This window comes from Tachypleus tridentatus, chromosome 3 (assembly GCF_004210375.1).
Source record: "Tachypleus tridentatus isolate NWPU-2018 chromosome 3, ASM421037v1, whole genome shotgun sequence".
Lineage (NCBI taxonomy): Eukaryota > Metazoa > Arthropoda > Merostomata > Xiphosura > Limulidae > Tachypleus > Tachypleus tridentatus.
In genome coordinates, this window is record NC_134827.1 from 102,078,375 (window position 1) to 102,101,622 (window position 23,248).

The following is a 23,248-nucleotide window of genomic DNA, read 5'->3' on the forward strand; positions in this document are numbered from 1 at the left end:
GGAGAGAGCAGTTGATTTTAGTGGTAAATTTAAAAGACTTGGGAACAAACTACTTATCTGTGATTAGATGTAGCTTCTGGAGAGAACAGTTGAATTTAGTGGTAAGTTTAAAAGACTTGGGAACAAACTACTTATCTGTGATTAGATGTAGCTTCTGGAGAGAGCAGTTGAATTTAGTGGTAAGTTTAAAAGACTTGGGAACAAACTACTTATCTGTGATTAGATGTAGCTTCTGGAGAGAACAGTTGATTTTAGTGGTAAATTTAAAAGACTTGGGAACAAACTACTTATCTGTGATTAGATGTAGCTCCTGAAGAGAACAGTTGAATTTAGTGGTTAGTTTAAAAGACTTGTGAACAAACTACTTATCTGTGATTAGATGTAGCTCCTGGAGAGAACAGTTGAATTTAGTGGTAAGTTTAAAAGACTTGGGAACAAACAACTTATCTGTGATTAGATGTAGCTCCTGGAGAGAACAGTTGAATTTTTAAATAATTTTTTAGTTCTTTGAAAATTATGGCAACGCGTTGGGTAAGCCTTATACATTAGTGATGACAAAATATTGTAGTGACTCAAATCCTTATTCATTAAACAACTCCACAGTTGTTATATTTTGCAATTGGCAAAGTTTCCAAATGAATATGTTAATGAAACCAATTAACCTCAAACTGACAAAATGTGTATGAAAGGAAACTTCTCGATCAGTGATATAAATTTCATAAATTATAGTGGAATTCTGTGGTATCAAAACAGTAATTCATAATTTTATGGTTATTCAACTGTACAAATAACACCTAAACAAAATTTCATTTTATGTCTTCCACATATGAAATTTTAAAAGGCTTAGTGACCTATGTCAAGCAGCAATCAAGTACAAAAATCTTCAACTAGAAGAGATTATTGTTTGCTTTATTTAGTATTCTATGTTTTAAGAAAAGTAAGCTTAATAAATGATTTCTAAATAGTAATAATCTATATCCATATATATTGTATAACAACTGAAATGTGACTGTATATAAAGATAAAAGGTCAGTTTTATATTATTGGATACAGTGACATCAGTGCACATGTGCCCCATCTTTGTGACTTCTGTATTGTTAGCTATGTGTGGGTGAAAGGTCAGTGTAATAAGAATAAATGTATATCCTTGTGAGATGTAAGCTGTTTAGTCTAAATTTTTATGTTTTCAGATTATGATTTGTTGTCATCATAGAACAAAAGGGACACAACGTTTATGGTGGTTACAAGATTGATCAAATATACCAAACTCATACAGAGATTCATAAGTGAAAATAACAAACTGTTCAAGTTTTTTTTTCTTAAGATAAACTTTATAACTGACTGAGCATTATGAAGATTTCATGTGTGATATCTGAAAATTTTTCTGATGCATAAAAGTATTTTTAATCTTAAAATTACTTTGCATTTTGGATAGGAAACATGCAAAAAGAAAAACAAATGCATTGGAAAAACGTTAACAAACCTAAAGAATTTGGTATTTTGCATATGAAAGCACTGTAATGTTTACTGATAAGTTTCCAAATATTTTTAACCTATGCTTACAAATATAAATGCACAAAATGGCTACTAGGTGGATCCCATGGACAAAGTACTTGCTGAAAGAGTTGATAATAATTTCACGTTGTTTGCTGTGATGACAATGTTATTTTATCTGTTTTAAAATTGTGTAAACTGAAAATGTGTGTGTATTTGTGTATAGATACTTGTGTAAGATTTTGTGCTTGTTTTTTCTAGGATATTCTATGTTTCTCATGACTCTCAAGATATGAAAATCTTCAGTTATATTGCAAGGGAAGGAGGAAGTAATAACTTCAAGTGCAGTGTTTTCAAGTCCAAAAAGAAGGTATTTTTGACTATGTACTGACCAATCTAGGAACAATGCCACATAAAAGATGGCATTTTTTGAGTATGTGCTAATGGAACATGTGTTATAATTTCTTTACATATACAGAATGCCCAAAACGTTTGGAAACACAAGCACTTCAATGACTCTTACAGAACATGTTCCATGTGCTGTTCTTGTAAATTGATACAAAATTGAGATGGTATTTCTGTTCTCCTTGGACACTATAAAGCATACTTGTGCAGTCACTGGTGCAACAATCATTGCAAATTGTTGTTATAGTTGTTTGGTGTCTTTTTGGAGATGTGTGTCTTGAGTTGGACCCACAAAATCTATGGAACACAAGTCCAGAGATGTCGGGGCCAATGTCTGCCAATCCAATATCCCGGAGAAGGTGATATTTTTAGGGTGCTTATTTGAATCAATTAAAGGATGAAGAAACTTTTACTGGATTTCATCAATATTTAGGGGATTTCTCACTTCAAACTGAGAAAAGCTTGAAAACAAACAAACTAATAACATTTATTGTAAAATAAGAGAATACCAAGAGTTTTGTTTAAACTTTTAAGATAAGTTTTGTGGATGATTTTAGAGGTGGATCATATGTTGCTGTCATAATTATATGAGTAATAATGCCAGAAGATACTAACAGACAATCTTGGAACATTCAAAAGTCAAACTCCAACAGCAGTAAATAAACGTATACAACCCTGCATTTTTACTTCATGCACAGAACTAACAGTGTTACAGATTGTTAAACATTTTGACATGAATATAAGACTGTCAAGTTTGAGTCGCAAATATCGAATCTGTTTTCTAAAATTTATTACGATTGTGTATACCTGCTGTGGTTGTTGTTCTTAACTTCCTGACCCTCAAACTTTGAAATGTTTGAAAGATGCAAGAGTAGCCAATGCAGTCTGGCTTTAAGTATCACAAGTACTAGAACCCCCCACTCTTAATCAGTATGGAATTTTCTAGTCCAATACAGTTTAACTTATTTAACTTGTTATGTGATAGATGTAATTGTGTTGTTTCTGAGCAAAACTGAAATAATTAATACATAGGATTTTACCATGTTGTTCTTATATACTTTTATCTTTAAGTATTACTTACATTGTACCACAGCCATAGATTCAAACAATTTTGGGTTCTGCAGAAATAACAACGCAATCAGAGATTCTTAAATAGAATACCAAAAGTCACAAATTCTTAACTGTTAATATATTAAAGCAATGTGATACCAACACTTTGAACCTTATGATACTCAAGTTTTACCACAACTACAGATTGTAAAACATTAAAGTAATATGAAACCACAGATTGGAAACTTAAGGGATAATACATTCATAGAATATGAGACAAGTTAATAAAGTGGTAACATGACTTTAGATGTGTAAAACTTAAGAGTTCTAAGACATTACAACACTCAGTCATTTATCAGTACAACTATGTGTGGTGTGCCTTTCCTCATAGGCCCAGCATGGCCTGGTGGTTAAGGCGCTCAACTCGTAATCTGAGGGTTGCTGGTTCAAATCCCCATCACACCAAACATGTTCACCCTTTTTGAGCTGTGGGGGCATTATAATGTGATGGTTAAATTCGTTGGTAAGAGTAGTACAAGAATTGGTGGTGGGTGGTGTTAACTAGCTGCCTTCCCCTCTAGTCTTACACTGCTAAATTAGGGACGGCTAAGGCAGATAGCCCTCATGTAGCTTTGTGCGAAATTCAAACACGAACAAAAGCCTTTTCTCTGTTCTCTTACTTTATAATTAGGGACTGCTAGTGAAGATAACCCATTTTATCTTTGTGCAAATATTTGAAACAGACAAACATATGACCACTGTGTTACACGTCCAAAGGTGAAGCTCAAATCATGTTTATTTTGCACCTACTACCTAGATATTGTTTAAGCACTGAACCACGACTGTAAGAATGTCTTGACATTAGCATGTCTTGACAGTAATGACATATTACAGTTTATTTATTATAATGTAAGTTTTGAGTAAATTGTTTATTGTGTAGCTTAAACAATTGATTATCTAAACTCTTTTAAACTTGTTTTTAAACAGTTGGTTCTATATTCCAATTTAGTGAAACTTAAAGCACTGGTTTTAATTGTATTCTCTTGTTTCACAAGGTCATAATAAGATAAAAATAGTTCAATATTACTTTTCATTACACTATGTATGATTTACATATATTCTGTAATTCCATAAATAACTTAATTATTTTACTGTAAATAATTAAGATTTCACCTGAGGTGTTACAGTGGAATTTGAATAATGCATTTTTCAAATAATTTATATTCGTATAATTTCAGGCTCAAGCCATGAGGATTGTACATACTGTGGGCCAAGCCTTTGAAGTGTGTCACAAGCTAAGTTTACCTCTTCCTTCATCAAGTGGAGGAAGCCAAGAAGAAGTTCAAGAAGATAGAAACAGAGGTAAAAACTTTAACGTAAGACATTATGCAAGTTATACAATTATTTACTTTTGTTTTTTTTTAAATAATCACCCTAAAATAAAAGACAAACAAAATATTGTTGGTATGTCCAAAGGCTAAGCAATATATATAATAATTTATGTAAAAGTAGAGATTTTTATTCAATTTTTGTTGTCCTTGAAGTGTTGATGTCACACCACATATTTTAAACATCTATTTCTGGAAACCTTAATGTAGAAATTTACTGAGTTGTAAATTGGTAGCAGTAGGAAAACGTGACATTCTGAAGATGTTCCTCCATGCATCCAGTTCACCACTAATCCAAGAACCACGTTTGTCTGTGGATTAGCCTTTGATACCTGAAACTAGTTTACTGATTAGTGCAGTTTTTTGTAAATGATGGATTCAGAAGTTAATTGTACAACAAACCAGTTGTAGTTACATATCCTAAACAAAAATCATTCAGACTTCGTTTAACATTGTCATAAATAACTTAGCTTTTCAACAATCTCTAACTGTGACATAGACAACACTGATAAGTAACCTATTACAATGCCATAGAAAACATTGAGTAATAGCAGCTATGTTACCATATTGATTGTGTTCTTAGTACTGTAATCGAAATACTTGTAATTCTTGACTGGAAGTTCACAATAGTTTTCAGGTTTTGATTACAGAAAGGTGTCATAAAAACATTCAGATGAACCAGTTTTATTTTTATGGCAGATGTAAATTGTGTAATAACATTATAGTGACTTTTATTCACTTATTTTATGCTGTTAAGATTAGAACCCTGTTTTGTATATGTACATAGTAGACAATGAATGAAAGTTTTGGGTACTCTTGCATCCTCTGAATCTACAACACTAGATTTTGTTAAAACTATTTCTTCCATACAAAAACCAACAGAGTGGTCACTAGTTTGCACTGTGCAAGAAATGTGATTTCCCACTTTAACTCAAAAACCAAATAATGTAATTTTTAAGACGTTTTTTGACTTTTGGTTATGACTAAACCCTTCTATGAACCACAGCTTGGTGGGAACCTCTAGTTTTATTTTTCCAATCTGCTCTGTTGATAGCTGGGATTCAGTTCTGGGTCTGGCTGGGTCTTTCCCATTAGGATGTTTTTATGCTTATTCACTCTAGCGTATAAATCGTTTCTTTCTGGTGTGTGACTGATGTGCTGTTAATGAAGTATTATTTTATCATAGCTATACCACTCTATTTGCAATTCTGTCAAATTTGTGTCTTGTAGCTTTCCAGTTTTACATTGTCCCACTTTTCTCAGACTGACTGGTTCCAACAAGTTTTAAAATCTGTCACATGGTTTCTTTAGTGACTTTTTTTTTCATGAGTTCAGACAAGTTAAACATATAATTCAAGAATAAATATTTTATTGACTAGATAAATACAACAGACAAAATTGGATATTTGCACATCAAAAACAAACTGATGTAATACATATTTTTACCTTGCCCTCTTTCTTCAAATTCTGTGGTCAGTGTGTGTGTGTTTAATGACTTAAATTTGAAATTAACTGTATTGTGAACATTCCTAGAAGTTTTTATTACAAAGTACATGTTTTCTTTTTCTTCAGGCTGCTTACATGTGGATGGTATCTCCGAACGCAGTAGTTCAAACATTCAAGGTGGAGAATCTCTTCCTCCTACCAAACAATATCCATTATCCTCTGTACCAAATCCTCAGGTATGTTTTCACAAGACTAGAACTGAAGGAAAATTAAACCATGGTTTGTTGTTTTTTGTCTACTAATGAGCACATTGATACACTTACATTCTTCATACTAGGATCATTAATATAAAGGATATATTTAAAACCCAAGTTAAAATTCATACCTTCCATTCTTTCCTTGACATATCACAATGGGCTACTATAACCATGTCTTGCCCTGACTACAAACGTTATTTTTAGCAGGTAGGAGAAATGAGGGGTAACATGAATACTGTAAACACGAATTTACCACAACAATTACCAATTAGTGTTTACCACCATGTTCAGCTACTTCAAGAACAACTTGACCAGCAGTTTCAGCAGGCTCAAGCAGCTCTTGCCGAAGTCCAGTTCCTAAAAGGTCAGCTTACCACAGAAACTGCAGCTCGGCTGGAAGCTCAGGTAGGAACGGTCTGCTAACTAGTCCTCAGCCTGTTTCAGAAAAAAGAATACTTTATTAACACTACACTGTAAATTTGTCAATTATCATTTTAGAAAATCAACTGATGACCAAAGTGTGATACCTGAGCACCTCCAACATACTGGAGTTGTAGAGTATCATGTTTTTATTTTATGATTCATTGTTTTTTTTTCATGCTGTTATTTTAGTTGTCTTGAGTGTGCTTATGGTCAGTATTTAACTGTTAATTGTACATGTTGTTAGTGTTTAAATAAAATCTATTCATAGATCTCTCTTAAACCATCAATTAGTTGATATCTTCTAGGTGTCTGGGGTTGTATTCAGTGTTTTTGGAACGATCAGAAAACAAGCTAGCCTTCCTTTTGATGTTACTATTTTTAATCATAACTGAGAACAAAGCACCTGATATTTGCTTTTCCCTCGCAGGGTGTTAGGAATTAAGTTTGTTAACCACGCTCTCTGCCTTCTTCTGTTGCCAGCGGCTATAAACTTAAACTGCCCATTCACCCTCATTTGGGCATGATTTACACTAAATGTAAGACACCTTTGAGAACATAGTGTGTTCCTTTTCATGTATTATCTGGATGTGAGGGCACTACTAGTACTTGATGACCATGCTTTTAACTGACCCCAGAGAACTTTCTGAAGTTCAGAGTATGCCAGTAGGATTTACCTTAGTTAATAATTAAGTTATTATAAAAAATGTGTTTTGAACATAAAGGCACTACACCTTTATTATGATAAGTAGTAAGTGTATACATGCTCAAATCCACAATACAATATTACATTTAACACAACACTTTCTGGTGTTATGAAATGTATGCCCTAAAGTTTTAAAATTCACTATTGTGTGGTTATACCATGAGTAGGCCCTGGCATGGCCAAATGGTTCAGAGTGCTTGATTTTGGAGCTGATGGTCATGAATTTGGATCCTCTTTCATTTGCAGATGCATTATAATACAACAGTATATCCCATCATGCACTAGTAAAATAGTCTGAAAGTTGGTAGAAATATTGCAGTGTTTCACTGCTAGATGAGGGACAGCTAGTGCAGAGAGCCCATGTGTAGCTTTGTGTGAAATTCAAAACTATAAACCTTTGTTACCCATAACAATGGTGTGGTTAGAGATAGGTTTATCAGTGTTAACATTCTATATTACTTAACATTCTATCATGGAGATATTTTCAATTCCTTACAGTGGCTCCATTATGAATTGGTTTCCTAGAACAGCAGCATTCTATGGATACAAATGTAGTAACCCAACACTTGCATATACAGTATCAGGTTCCTGAGCTACATACAGTTATCTACTTCACCCATCTGAACATTAGTGCTTCTACTGGATTCTATATATTAACAAATAAACAATCACTTTATTAGCATTAAGAGAAATACAATTTGACTAACCCTCCAAACTCTGAATAATTGTAATGCTACCATGAAGTTATTGTGGCAGTAAAGTTGGGTTATTTGTTCTGACTTAAATAACGGAAACTGTGACACCCCTCTGTAGCCCACCCAATGTGAAGATGAGAACCATGCATCATTCTAGTAGAAATGTAATTATAGATAAAACACAGAACCCTGATTGTTTCAGCTGAAAGGTTAAATAAAATATAAATTGTACACCTAACTTATCAAGAACTTTGTCGTATTCTCATGCATTGAAATGACATTTACATCATCCCTAGACAGTACAGTTCTAAATACAATAAAGGTTCCCATTGTCATATCATTTACACAAGAATTATAATATTTTAATTACTACTAGTTAAAACTGTTGAGTTATTATTTAAGAATAAGCAGTAATTCAAAATCTTTGCTATGAGTATATTAGACATGACCACAACTTGACTCGGTCATTGCAGTTCTTAGAAAAGGAAACATAACATACTATTGTTCTGATGAACAATCTGAGCCATTCCTACATAGTATCAAGCAGGTGGCAGCACTACCATTAGTAAACTTAGTACTGATGTGCAAATAAAAATATTTGTTTTCTTTAATGTTAAGTGGTATAACACACATTTCTAATCCTAATAATGTCCTCTTTCCAGTCCCAGAACCACCAATTAATGGTCCACAACAAGGAACTGCTGGAGCACATTCAGAGATTAGTACAACATATCCAAGAGTTAGAAAGGAAATCAAATCCAGTTTGGGGTGAACTCTCTTCCCCTCTTCAGGTTTTTATATATTTTTTCCTTTATGCCATTTAAAGGGGAAAACAAAATTATCTTGTATTTTTTTTATGTGCCTCCAAAGATGCATTTAGTCCTGGCACAACTTGGTGGTTGAGACACATGACTCAGAACCCTGCAGATTGAGGTTTCAAATCCCTTTTAGTCATGGCCAGTCCTACTATGTATAGCCTAACAACCACCAATGTTGCATCTAATATACTCCATTTGCAAACAGTGTTAAAACTAGGGGGTGAACTTATCACTAAATGTACAAAATTACACTATATAAACATTTAGTATCAAAGGATATGAATGTTTACTAAATTAACATTATAATTTGTGAGCTGCTTGTTAAACTATAAATTCTTTCTTAACAGTTAACTGACAACAACCCTTCTGGTAGTTTGAGTATTGGAGAAGACTTCTTATTGAAAGCAGGTCAAAGTTCTTCGGCCGGGTCATCTCCAGCATGCAACTCAAAGCAGCAACAGCCCACCTATACTTCAGCAGCCTTTTTACCCTCAGGAATGTATAAATCGAATAATTCTCAGGACAAAATTTCAGATCTTCCAACTAGCCCCGCTCAACCTAGTAGTCCATCCCGTGTCACTTTTGTTTCATCATTCAGTGATCTGCCTCGGTCCCCTTCATCTACTGTAGTTTCATTTAGCACTACTAAGATCCCCGACAGGATTAACAGTGCTAACACTACCATAACACTACCTTCTACAAGGAAAAAGGAGAAAGTTTCACCTGATCTCGGTGGTCGGCTGACTAATGAAGGGTACTTTTCAGATTCTTCCATATGGAATTCTCCACTCCAAACAAACTCAGGACCTTCCTTTCTTCCTGGAAACAAGAATAAATTATCGTATAGTGAAGAGACGTTTCTTACACAAGTTACTGATGATTTGTTGGAACTAAACCTTGGCAGTGCGTCAGTAGTAAGACGTACACAGACTGGAGTAAGTTCTAGTACCACAAGTCCCGTAACGTTTTCTCATGGGCTGCACAAAAGCTGACATTATCTTGACGTTTAGAATTCAACATTTTATTGTACAAGAGAATGAGATATTATCTACATATCACATTTTCTAATTCCCAAATAGTGAAAATTTTGTAAATTGTACAGTATTTCCAATGTGCTTTTGTTTAATATATATAAAAGGGTAGACTAGAAGTAACCAATTTCAAAAACCTTCCTTCTCACCATGTTATTTCAAGAGTCATTAGAATATGTACAGCTCAATTATTTACTCTCATTTAAGTAGATGTAGAATGGTTCTCAGGATCAAGAACATTTCAATAATCTATATATCCTGCAATGGTATTGTATTATACAAAACAGTTTGTTGAACCTTACTAGAATCCACTCATCATGTATGAATTTATAGTTTCATCTACTTCAGCATGTTAAAACAAACCACAGAAACTTTACTTTGCTGGAGGACATAAACATGCACTGTGGTCTTGTAAATTAGCTAATAAATACAAGTACCTACCAGGCTTATCCCAACAAACAAGTCATACTTCTGTTGGTTTTATACCACCTTACAAAAAAACCCTTACTGTGCACCGAATCACTCTTTAGGTAACAGTTTTATGCTGATGAATCTGTGATAGTGGCACTGTGGTGTGTTCTTTTAAATATATATTAACAGTTACAGTTCCCTAGAATTAACCAGCTAAAAGTAACTGGGTTATCTCTAATAAATTCCTACCTATTGATGTGCTTGTTTGTCACAATATAATGTTTATGGAAAACAAGGACCTGTTACTACTCCATCTTGGCTGTCACATCCTCAAGCCAAACTAAAACTATTAAATAAATAATAAACTGTAGGCGTTATCATTCATACCCTTATCAAGCTATTTCTTAAACTCATTTAAATTTACCGCCTCTACAACCTAGGAAGTCAACCACTCTGTTAGAAAATTAAAACTAAGCTGAAGATGACTCCACCCTGGCAAAGTTTATATTTCTATCTCCTAGTTCTATAATTATCAGAGTTAAATATGAAAAACCATAATCCACAAACACTAACAATTCCCTCTGCAATCTTAAAACACTTAATCCAATCTATCCCAAATTCTTTATCAAAAGAAAACAGTTTGAGAAATATGTTTCTCATAGCACAGTCCTTCCATCCTAGGAACCTTTCTCTGAATCCTTTCATAAATACAAATGTCCTTCCTAAAGTAAGGTGCCCAAGGATTGAAGACAATATTCAAATTGTGGTATAATCTGTAAATATTGTTGACGTTTCTTTGGAATTCCAAACTTGCAAAAGTTAATAAATTTGAATCATCATTATGCAGGCAGTTAAATAACTGGAAAGAAAAATCTTCCTGATATTACAATAGTTTCAGAATGTATTGTAAGATCTGTAATGCAGCTATATTTTATTTCCATAAATGTACATTACCCTGAGAAGTGGCAGCAAAGATATACTTTGATATCCATACAGTTGTTTCTAGTCTACCCTAAAATGTGTTATATTTCAATTTTGATGGTTGTACATGTTTTACTAAAATTCATGTGTTAGGTTATGTGACAACAACAGTATAACACTTTCTTTTCACTCAGTGTGCTGGTTAGAGCAAAAGATCTGTTAAAACAGGCAGAGATGACATTTCTGACCAAGAATATTTTTATACATTGCACTGTGATTTTCATTTCTTTGTGCTTCTGTGGAAAAGATTTTTTGATAGTTTTTGAAGTAAATTTGTCATAATTTAACAACTGAATTCTGCAAGTTTTGGTTGTTAGTTCAGTTCTTAGGGTTATAGCATTTTTTGACAATGTTACTTTTCAAGAAAGTTGAAGTGGTAATGAAACAGGAAGTCTCTGAATCTCCCTTCTGTATAATTTTCACAGTTGTTTCCACGTGTTTTAGCTGCGTGGAAGATGTACACAATTCCACCAAACCCCACTACAGTTTCTCATAATTATTCTTGGCTCAGTTAAACTGCTAGTAACAGTATTTATTTATTTAGGTTTGTAGTAAAATGAGGAAATTAGCCCTGGTTGTTATATTAGTAAAGTAAATATTACTACTTTACAACAAAAAAAGAAGTTAATATACGAACTAATTGTCAACAAGTGCAGGAAATAGAAACCTGTTTAGTTCCAGTGTCACTTCTTAAAAGTGAGCATTTACTCATTATGGATGTTTTTGTCCATGTTTACTGGCAGTAACACCTTATGAACATACATCAGTAGAAAGTTTGTCTTCCCCTCTAAGAAATTTCCATGTGAACGTAGATGAGATAAAAATATTGAATTCTGTCGTCTTTTATAATGTTTACTTAACTGACACTCAGTCTGTGGATCAATCACTGAACAAGGCTTTCCCTCCTTCTAAAAATTGTCAAGAGAGACTTGAACTCTTTGCATTATTTGAATTGATCACCAGTACAGCTGAATTCACAGTAGTAACGAGACGTAAGTATAGAATCAATTCAAACTTCCCCAGCTCTGTAAAGCCACTTCCTCCATGGTGTTCGTGAGTTCTCGATATAGAGATGGCTCAGCGAGGTTTACTTGCTTGAAAATGAAACTTCTCTACTCTTTTATACAAGGACAGTCTGGTAAACCTTTAAACCCTGTCATCAAGGATAATCATTACTTAAGACAGAGGGAGTGTAACTTCATTACTAAAAACTGACAGTCCTCTGCTGTCCAACCACTCCTCCAAATTTCATCTCATCAACTCACAGACTGAGTGTTAAAAGTAGTTGTCATGTGTGTAAAACAGATTTATTGGGTTAAATTGGCTACTCTTGGTACTAAATATATCAAATAAAATAGCAAAAATAAATTCTTTTTAACACATTAACTGATCATATTGTCTTGAGACTGATATACAAGCTTCATTCGAGTCCTAGGAAAATAAGTGTGGTGTTCCCTTATAAAAAGAACATTGTTACTACGAGTTCAAATGATTAAACTTTCCTTCATTTTTGTAGCAAAATAAAATGTTAAACTTGTGATGATGACTGTGTAATAAAGTCAAAATGTCAAGGCCCAATCTACTCACGTTCCAACCCTTACTACCATTTTGTGTATTAATACATCTGTTAACACCACTAACAGTTTCATACAATATTACATTCAATAATGAAATCTTATACAATGTTACTAAAAAGTTATTGTTGTGGAATATTTCTCTTTTGTATGTGTGGCACTAAATAAAAGTTCATTTATCTACAATATGTTGAAGCATTCTTGGTAATAGCACACTTCATATGTATGGTGTATCATAAAGCATATACATAACACAACTATGTTCCTGTAAGTATCTGCTGTTAGTCTTAAAAGGGTAGTGTGTCGCTAACATTATGTGAAGAAAACATGCATCTCGTGATGACTAAAAACCCACTTGAAACAAAATTGTAGCTCAAGATGGCTGAAAGAGATACTAAAACTTATTAAACTACAGTAGAGAAGGATGTTTACTTTAACATGACCTAAGAAGGTCAAAACATTCTTTGCTTTATTGTAATGAAAGTTTTAATACCCATACCAGCTGTCTTGAGATACAAAATGTGTATGTATCCTCACTACTGACTGATATAAATACAAAAGGGACAAAGCATAAGATTTTAGTCCTTTTAAATCAATATTATGATATTATATTTAATCAATTTGTTCCAAAACAGTCCAATTTCCTTAGAAAATTCTTGTTTACATAAACCTTGAACAAGGTTTATGAATTATAATATGATCAAAATGTTTCATTTGGTTGCTAATAAAATTAATTCTTACCAACATGTAACAATCTTTCTTTCTGAATATCATTAATACAAAGACATTTAACTCACTGTTTACCACACCTAATGCATAATGAACAAAATAACAACCGTTAGAAGGGTACCAATTGATTTGTTGTCTAGAATTATCAATAAATTGTTTTATTCTACCACCCTTCTGTTTTCACTCTTTTTTAATATATAATTAGCAATGTCACATTATGTTACGCCAACACCCCCTGCAACAACATATAAACAGTAAAGCTTCCGTTCTCATTTTCAGAATCAGCCATTCTGTAAGATCTGTTTTTTAATTTGCAAAATAAAAAATACTGCAATCATAACTATATTATGCATGTGCAACTTTTAAACTCCAAAATAAAATATTACAGGAATACCAGCTAGATTTGCAACATTTATAAATTAGGCCTAAATGAATCAGCATGTTTTCATTGTACAACAAAAAATTCATCTGCAAAGCTTGGTTATCTAAATATCTCTGCAACTCATCATCTGTGAGTAAATGACATCATGAGCTATACATCTACATTTATTTTACATGTCTGAGCAAATTGTTTGTAAATAGGCTTAAATGAATCAGCAGGTTTTTATTATGCTGTAAAAAAGACTTTGCAAAGTTCTCCTGCAATGTAAAACATGCAACACTGTTACAAACTATTGACTAACCATTCAAGGTAACATTTAAAATGTTTCAAACATGAAACACTTAGCCAATCATGAGAGAGAGAGCAGAATAATACTAGTTACAACAATACCTCATAAAATCAAGCTAACATCTCTTTCACTCACATTTTAAGTACCAAAATGGTCAGTGTTTATGTTGTTCAGGTAGCCAAATGCAAGAGACTGTTTATACAAGGTTTACAACAAAGTTAATGACTTACTTTAACACTAAAGTAGTGAATGATTATTAATTATGTATGACCAATGGAATCTATTTCATAAGCTAGCTTTACTGTTTAATGTTATTCATCATGTTTAACAGTGTAACTATAGAAGTCTCTTACATAAGTAATTGGTTCCCCTATAATTGTACTCATGATCCTGATGGTTTCTGGCCTCTCCACAATTATGGGGACATACTTATGCAACTGATCATGTGTCACTTTCAACTAATGCGCATCTTTAACAGAAGTTTGCCATATTAAATACATTTAATCCCTCCCTCCCAATGTATCCATGTCTTTTTCATACTTGTATTGGAGTTCTATCAAGCATTTTCTTTTGTGATCAGTATACATTTAATTCAAAGTAATCCTACTAAACTAAATTCAATCTCAACCATGTGAATTACAGTTTCAAGTAATCATGTAACTTGTTTCAATCCAGTAAGTGAATTAGCATGAAATGTTAATACAAAATAACCTGCTTGAATATGAATAAGTATGCCTTTCAAGAACTGTTTTTGTTTTCACCAAACAAAAAACAAACATTCAAAATTAGGCCATGACAATTTTCTGTAATATATATAATATATCATGAATGAGGTGTGTAAAACATTACAGCATCTTAAATATTTACGGATATTGAAGGTACATTTCTATCCAATTTTATTGTATGATGTGTCATTTGGAATTCCTGTTTGTACCTACCTGATGCAATCACAGAATTGTTTATGTACTTATCTAATTCATAAATTAAACTTATTTTCAACGATAAACTTATTTGCAGTTATAAGTGCATTGAAAATTTCAAAAATAAGACATTTCATTAGAGTTTGATGTCAAATTCACTTTTTAGGATGTGTTAAAAAAAACACAATATTTCCCCAAGGATTTTGAAGGTTAAAGAATGGATATGTGAGGCATTTACTATGTTGTGTTTTTTTTTTGTCAATCCTTAAATAATGGGCAGGTACCAACCAGAGGATAAGACTTCAGCTAATGTAACCCCTCTTTTCAAGGAAGTTGATGAAAATTGTCCCAGTAATTACAGACCCATTAGTCTTAGGTCAGTTGTAAGAAAGGTTTTGGAAAATCTGTTAAAAGATGCTTTGCAAAGTCATTCAACAAAGTTCATGTTTGATTGGATAGCCAACATGGATTCACTTGGGAGAAATTCTTGTCTTACAAACCTTTTAACATTCTTTAAAAAGGTTACTTTTTATGAAGATAAAGGAAAGGGTGTAGATTTGATATATCTGGATTTCCAGAAACCATTTGACAAAGTACCACATAAAAGGCTTGTAATACAATTACCTTTATAGGTGTGGGAGATAAGTGGCTGGATGGTAAAAAGTAGGGGGTTGTTAGAAATAGAGTTCAGTCAAACTGGAGTAATGTCACAAGTAGAGTACCTCAAAGCTCAGTCTTAGGATTTTTGGATTTACATTAATTAAATAAATGAAGGAATAATTTATGAATTATTTAAATCTGCTGATGATATTAGTGATGCTGATACACAAAAAGATTTAGATGAGTTAGTGGGTTGATCAAATTGGCAGGCTGATTTGAATTATAATAAATGCAATATACTGCATGCAGGTTTTCATAATTTGGATGGGAATAACCTTAACAATGTTATGAAGGAAAGGGAAATTGGTGTACTAGTGGATCAGTCTCTAAAATCATCCAAGCAGTGTATTGTTGCTTGTGGTAGAGCAAATACGATTGGAGGTTGTGTCTACAGAAATACTGAATACAAGTCTAAAGAGGTTATAATCTGATTTTATAGTTCACTGGTTCGTATACTGTGGAGTATTGTGTTAAGTCTTAGGCTTCTTTCCTTAGGAAAGACATTGAACTGTTGGAAAAGGTGCCAGGGTTGGAGGAGTTGTCTTATGAAGACAACCAATCTTTCAAATTGATTTCTCTTGGAGTTAGAGGGGATTTGATTGAGGTGTTTAAGATTGAAAACGTAATTGATAGTGTTGATGTATCATCTTTTTTCACATTTAACAATGAGAATAGTAGGCCTACAGGACATAAATATAAACTTTGCCAGGGCAGGAGACATCTTCAGCAAAGACAGTTTCATTTTTCTAACAAAGTGGTTGGCCTTTGGAATGGTAGGTAGGTATGTATTCAATGTTTATGAACACAAAGCTACAAGGCTATCTGTGCCAGACAAGATGTGGTACAGTATAAGTACAGGGCAATTAACGTAAAAAGTAAAATATATAAAATTAGGAACTGCCAGGAAGACTAAAGCAAGACATACACCTTTTCAATCCTGGGTTCAAGTCAAAATAAAAATTGAAATGTGTAAAAGAAATCATGCTAAAAAGCTATATAGTCTGATAAAAAAAACCTTAAATTAAGTGTAAAAGACCAATGGTTCTTAAAAATGTAAAAACATGAGTGAGATGGGCAGTATCACCTATAACATAGGCCAAAGTCAAGGGGAAACCTGCCTTACAAATATCTTTAAAATGGTGTTATCGTTCTAGGTTATAAAAATAGCATGATGATAAATTGTGAATGATTGTGATCTGAGTGCCACATAGACCACACAATGGTGCAGCAGTACCAGATAAAAGGAAGTGGTGGGTTGAAAAACTGTGACCAATGTGCAGTCTTGCTAAAACAACCTCCTCTCTTCGATCCTTACAGAAGCAAGAGAGCTAAAGACCTAGAGAATGTGTGATTTGAAAAAGCTTGTTACTGTGTTGCTCTTTCCAGGTTGCCTGCCATCTGGTGTACAATCTGGATTTGATAACTGGACCATAGTCCATGTATGAAATGGGTACTGGGACAATAGATCCAGAATAGACAGACTTTGCTGCTCTGTCAACCAGCTCATTCTCACAAATACCAACATGACCAGGTATCCAATAGAATTGGATGGAGACAGATGAGAGAGAAAGATGGGCCAGTTTATTTTTGATATTGATGAGAAGAGGGTGATGACTATCATGGAATGATTCCAGGGCCAATAGACAGCTGGGTGAGTCCGTATATATATTGTACAATTTGTATATTGCATTGCTTCAATATGATTTAGGGCAAGAGAGATGGCATACAATTCGGCAGTGAAAACAGAAACTGTAGGGGGGATTCTGTGTGTCACAATCAAACTGTCACAAACCATGACAGAGCACACTGAGTCATCCGATTTGGAACCATCTGTATGTATAGGAATGGAAGGATCATATGAAAGATGTTAAGCAAAGAAAATGCGATATTTCCAATCAGGTGTATCTGCTTTCCTCAGATGACTCAAAGATAGGTTACAATTGGGGACAGTTATTCGCCATGGTGGAATAGGCTGATTTGAAGAAACTGCAATGTTATTCAAGGATAAATCCAATTCTTCTAATTGTGCCTGGATATGGAGACTAAAAGGAACAACAGCAGATTTTCTGTTATTAAAAAGTGTGGTCCACTGTGGTTGGAAAACACAACTCCAGGTAGGATGCTGTGGTAAGGATCAAAGTTTGGAAGCATACATTAGAGACAGTTGCAAATGGCAAATATACAAAGGGGGTTCATGAGATTCCACATACAGACTTTGCACGGGAGAAGTACGAAAAGCACCAATGCAAATCCGAAGCCCCTGGTGATGGACAGGATCCAACATTTTCAGTGCTGAAGATCTGGAAGAACCATAAACCAAAGACCCATAGTCAAGTTTGAATCAGACCAGGGCACGATAAATTTTGAGCATGGAGTATCGATCTGCTCCCCAAAAAGTAGAAGAGAGGACACAGAGAATGTTCAATGCTTTCAGACATTTGATATGAAGTTGATTGATGTGCGATATAAAATTTAATTTACAATTAAATATAAGACCTAAGAACTTTGCCTCAGGGAAGACAGGAAGTACATCATCATCAAGACGGAGTTCTGGATCTGGGTGGATTCCCTGTTCATGGCAGAAATGTATACAAATGGTTTTAGAGTGAAAATTGAAAACAATTTGCCGTGGTCCACTTCAGTATCTGATTGATTGCAGTTTGTAGTTGCCGTTCAACAAACCTCACATTTGACGACTGATGTAAGATGTGAAAGTCATCAACAAAAAGACCGTTTGCAACTGTAGGGGTGGAGCTGTTCACTGATGGCATTAATCTTTATAATGAAAAGTGTGACACTCAGAATACAGCCCTGAGGGACTCCAAGTTCCTGTGGGAAAAAAATGAGAAAGTGTTGAGCCCACATGGACTTGGAATTGGCACTTCATTAAGAATTGCTTGATGAAAAGTGGCAAGTTGCCATGCAAACCATATGAGTGGATGCCATATCTCCATGTTGTATTATAAGCTTTTTCTAAATTGAAAAAAACAATAACAAGATATTGTCGCCTTAAAAAGGCTTCTCTGATTGATGTTTCAAGGCAAATTAAGTGGTTTATTATAGAATGTTGTCTTCGGTACCCACACTGAGTAGATGAGAGGAGATTGTTTGATTCAAGAAACCAAAAGAAGCAAGCATTGATTATCTCCTCTAAGATCTTACTGAGACAACTTGTCAAAGCAATTGGATGGTAATTTGAAGGAATCTTTAGATTCTTCCCAGGTTTCAGAATAGAGAGTATGATAGCTTGTTGCCAAGCATCAGGATAGACATTTTCCTGCCATATCCAATTACAGACAGCTATGAGAATAGTAAGAGTTCTGGGAAAGGTGGCATAACATTTCATAATGTATATTATCAGATCCGACTGATGTATTGCCAGGCCGATGAATTGCAAGCTTGAGTTCCATCAGTGTAAGAGGGCAATTGTAGTCATAGGAATGGTCAGTTGAAAAGGAAAGAGGCAGATGCTCTGCCTGTGTTTTAATAGCTAAAAAGAAAGGGGATAAGTTTGAAGAGCTACATGCACAACAAAAGAAGTCTCCAAGAGTATTGGCAATGCTCTGTGCATCTGCAACATCATGGCCATCAGATATTAAGATAGAGAGGAGGTCAGATATATATTTCACTCACCCTCCAGATCTTATAACACAACTTTTGTGCTGGTTGTTGAAGAAATGCTGGAGGTGTATTTAATCCAAGATTCCTTCTGGCTTCGATATCTAACTTGCCGAGTGTGTGCATGGGCTTGTTGCAATGTAATGCAGTTTGAGAGTGTGGGGTATCTTCGAAATTTATCCCAAGAACATTTCTAAGTTTTTCATGTTATAGAACAAGCAGAATTCCACCAAGGGCAGGGATACCATGGGGAACATGTCGAGGTTTTAGGCTTGAATAATACGGTTGGTTACTGCTGCTATACAATCATCTATGGATGATTTACATAAGATGGCAGGATCAAGTTCTGAGAGACTAGTGAAAGAAGGCCAGTTGGCCTGGACCAACTTCCACCTAGGTATATGGGTCGGGTGGTACTTATCACGGCCAATCTCTCATAATATGATGTGAAAATGATCACTACCTCTTTGATTGATGTCAACCTCCCAGAAAAAGAGAGAGAGTAGCAAAGGGGAACAGACAGAAAGATCTATAGCTGTAAATGACTGACTAAGTGCATGAAAATGTGTGTGAGAGCCAGGTTGTGGTTCAGAAGCATATGCTCTATGGCGCACCCTCTCGTATCAATACAGGAGCCACCCCAGAGAGGATTATGTTCATTGAAATTTCATAAGATTAAAAAGGGGGTTGGCAGTTACTCAATGAGGGTATCAAGGTTTGAGTGATTATAATGCATTTCAGGTGTAAGGTATAGAGAGCAATAGTGATGGTACAACCCAAGGAGACACGGATGGCTACAGTCTCCTAGGATGTGGTCAATGACAGGGACCAGGTGAGCACATGCTGATCAACCAGCAATGCAACTTCCCCATGTTCCCGTCCTACACATAGCCTGTCGTTCCGTTGTAATGAATAGTGTCGAATAGTAACTGAATTTGTAGGCTGTAGAAATGTTTCCTGCAAAGAAAGACATAGGGGATGATAAAAATAAATCAGATCTTTGATGTAAGTCACATTTGACTGGAAACCTAGACAATTCCATTGGATAAGTGTGGCCATGTGTAATTATTTCAGAGGAAAACACAGTAAAGAGTCTTTCTGCTTATGACCACTTTTTTTTTTTTTTTTATTGGATGTGGGTCTATCGCCCTCTATGGATCCTGCTCTAGCTCGAATGGTCAGGTCTGAATTTATCGGTACATGTATTAATGATTGAGGGTGCGGACAAGTGGTTTGTTCAAGTATTGGGGTATCAAGAGAAGGAGACCCCATGGAAATATCTTGACTTGAAGAAGGTGAAGTTCAGCAATGACTGGAAGGTGTGGTCAGGACAGAAATGGAATGAAACACAGATTAGTGAACTGTGTTGATTTTGGGAAGTGTTTTATTAAGATTTGCTGGTGAAGACTGTGTAGGGGATAGAGTAAGGTCTGTTTGGACTCCTACTGTAATAGTAGAATGGGTTAAAGCAGCATAAGTTCTGGTTGGAATAGGTAATAATAATTTGAGCCTCTGTGTAAATGAGATTGTTAACTGTCTTGTGATGATGTACTTTTTCTTCTACCCATATAGGGTAAGAGGTAAAATAAGAAGGATGCATACCATTACAGTTTATACAATGTGGTTTGAGTTGGCATTTGGTGGCATTATGGTTTTTACCATCACAACAGGCACAGGTTAAGGAACCACGGCAAGATTGTTTTGAATGACCAAATCGTTGACAATGAAAACATCATACAGGATTTGGAATATAAGGTCGCACCTTACAATCCTGCTTTTATTGTGGTGGGAGGACGAGGTGCTGTATCCTTTTTAGAATTTAAGAGAAAAATTGATGATTTCTAGAAAGATAAAAGATGGGTTTAAGTTTTTATTTTCATCAAGAGAAAGACAACACTGAAAGACAACAAGTGGTTCCTTGTTATTATTATGCTATGTGAATGAGGCTTAGCTTTAAAATGTTTCCTTTTCTTCTTTCACCAATATTCCATAAACCTGAGCATTCAACTGAAAGTACTGAAATTGACCTGAATCACATACATAATCTCTGTATCGTAAAAGTAAAGAGTGAGCAATTAATAACAGATAAAGAACCAAGATCAGACATTGTTTTTACCAGTTTTTACCAAAGTCAAAGATCAGATCTGTGAGATAGTATATCTATAGAAGGTTAGTACCCAAGGATTGGAAAACTGCAATTTTACACTGTATTTAAATGCGGGTGAAGAGTTGTCATGATAATTAGACCAGTTAGTCTGTAGTAGAAAATATTAAAGAGAATTTGATAAAGGAAGCTTTTCAAAATCATCTAGTGAAATACAAGGAAATACTTCCTTATTGATATCTCAACTATTCTCTCTCAAGTGTGTACATACTACATGGATGATGAAAATGATAGACTTACTACACTTAGATTCTCAAAAGCTCGTAATAAGGTGCCATAGGAAAATTAGTTAAAAAATCACAGCAGTGGGGGTTGTAAAAAAAACCCTTAAGGTTGATTGCAGGATGGCTGGGTGAAAATGCCAAATAGATGTTATTAATTGAGACATTTTAATGAAGTATTTTTCCTAAAGATTTGTTCATGAAAATATTGAATCTGTTTTATTACTAGTCTGAGTGCAAAGCAGTTTTCATCTTATGATTAAAAAACTATTCTTAATCCTAAAAATTTCAAATATTATTTGTGTAATCTTTAGAGCCAAATATATCTTGAAAGTTTCTTCTCAGCAAGACCATATTTTGTCTGTTATTTTCTCTACCTTAACTATGCAGGGGATCTGTCAATTTGACCAACCTCATAACCATAACAAATGAACAAATAAATTATCCTTTTTTTTTTCATTCTACTGATTGTAACATCAAAATACAAATGTTTAGTCTAAATAGATTAAATTTCATAACATTACTTATAATTATTATATATATATTTATTATATTCACCTTCCAGTCATGTCTGGCTAATATTACAGAACTTGCATTAACACAGTGCATGTCCACTCATGTTAACATGTCCAATAATATCAAACTGACCTTTGGTCTATACAAAGTGACCCTGACTTGGCTGTACTTTACTGGAGTACTATTTTGTAATATACAGTCACATTTCAATTATTATACACTGTATATCCATATAGATTATTACTACATAGAAATAAGTTATTAAACTGTTTTTCTTAAAATATAGAACAGTAAATAAATATGTAAAGCAAACAATTATATCTAAGAGCTGTAACTTTTGTACTCAGTTGCTGATGGACATAGGTTGCTAAGCCTTTTATACTTTTGCACATGGCAGATAAGAAATGAAATTCTGTTTAGGTTTTACATATACAGTTAAATAACAAAAAAAATCATAAATTAGTATATCAGTACCACAGAATTCCATTATAATATATCAAGCTTGGAACAGTGTATGTTGTTTTGGGATCCTTAACTCATAAATGATGTTGGCTTACTAAAAGAGTTTGAGGAAAGTTCTTGGGATGGAAGGGTTGTGTGACTTATGAAAGATTATGATCTCTCAGAAAAAGAAGTGACCTTCCTGTCACTGAAGGTTATAAGGTTAAAGCGATTTGTAGGACAAAAGCTTCTGGTTTCTTTGTGCTATATCCTGAAGATGTTTAGAGAACACAAGTTCAAGACTTTGAAAGGACTGTTTCACTTTTCAAAAGGGTTATTAGCTTACAGAATGTTTCTATAGACAGTAGTAGAGACCTGAATTTTACCACAGTTTAAAAGAGAAATTAATAATTTACTCAAAAAGTAAAAAGTTAGATTTGTTACTGTTTCTACTAGGGTGGGTGTATAAAGAGTCTGGAGGACAAAATAGTTTTCGCATGTTATTATCAAATTTAAAATATAAACTTGTCAGTATCAAATAAGAAAAGAAATAAACAACTTAAAAATTCTCCCTGGATTTAATCTTTAAGATCAGTTATCACTGATAACTTAATATTCTGGAAGTTTAAAAA

The 23,248-nt window shown here is 34.1% G+C and overlaps 1 protein-coding gene and 1 long non-coding RNA gene across 11 annotated transcripts in view; one reads left to right on the top strand and one right to left on the bottom strand.

The window, feature by feature from the left end:
• Positions 1–12,862, top strand: part of LOC143247627 (carboxyl-terminal PDZ ligand of neuronal nitric oxide synthase protein-like) — a 27,087-nt gene extending 14,225 nt beyond the window's left edge. For 5 of the 9 annotated variants that reach the window (XM_076495968.1, XM_076495967.1, XM_076495974.1 and 2 more), the window contains 6 exons: positions 1,756–1,864; positions 4,188–4,311; positions 5,910–6,019; positions 6,245–6,445; positions 8,524–8,652; positions 9,027–12,862. In XM_076495968.1, coding sequence (XP_076352083.1) covers positions 1,756–1,864; positions 4,188–4,311; positions 5,910–6,019; positions 6,245–6,445; positions 8,524–8,652; positions 9,027–9,671 — 1,318 coding nt within the window. In that variant the 3' untranslated portion in view covers positions 9,672–12,862. The remainder of the gene's footprint in view (positions 1–1,755; positions 1,865–4,187; positions 4,312–5,909; positions 6,020–6,244; positions 6,446–8,523; positions 8,653–9,026) is intronic. The other 4 variants (XM_076495972.1, XM_076495970.1, XM_076495973.1 and 1 more) reach the window with 2 other exon arrangements.
• Positions 5,690–23,248, bottom strand: part of LOC143247629 (uncharacterized) — a 23,156-nt gene continuing 5,597 nt past the window's right edge. The window contains exons 2-3 of one of the 2 annotated variants that reach the window (XR_013026623.1): positions 9,403–9,498; positions 5,690–6,475 (exon numbers count right to left, since the gene is read on the bottom strand). This is a non-coding gene — a long non-coding RNA (uncharacterized LOC143247629). The remainder of the gene's footprint in view (positions 6,476–9,402; positions 9,499–23,248) is intronic. The other variant, XR_013026622.1, reaches the window with a different exon arrangement.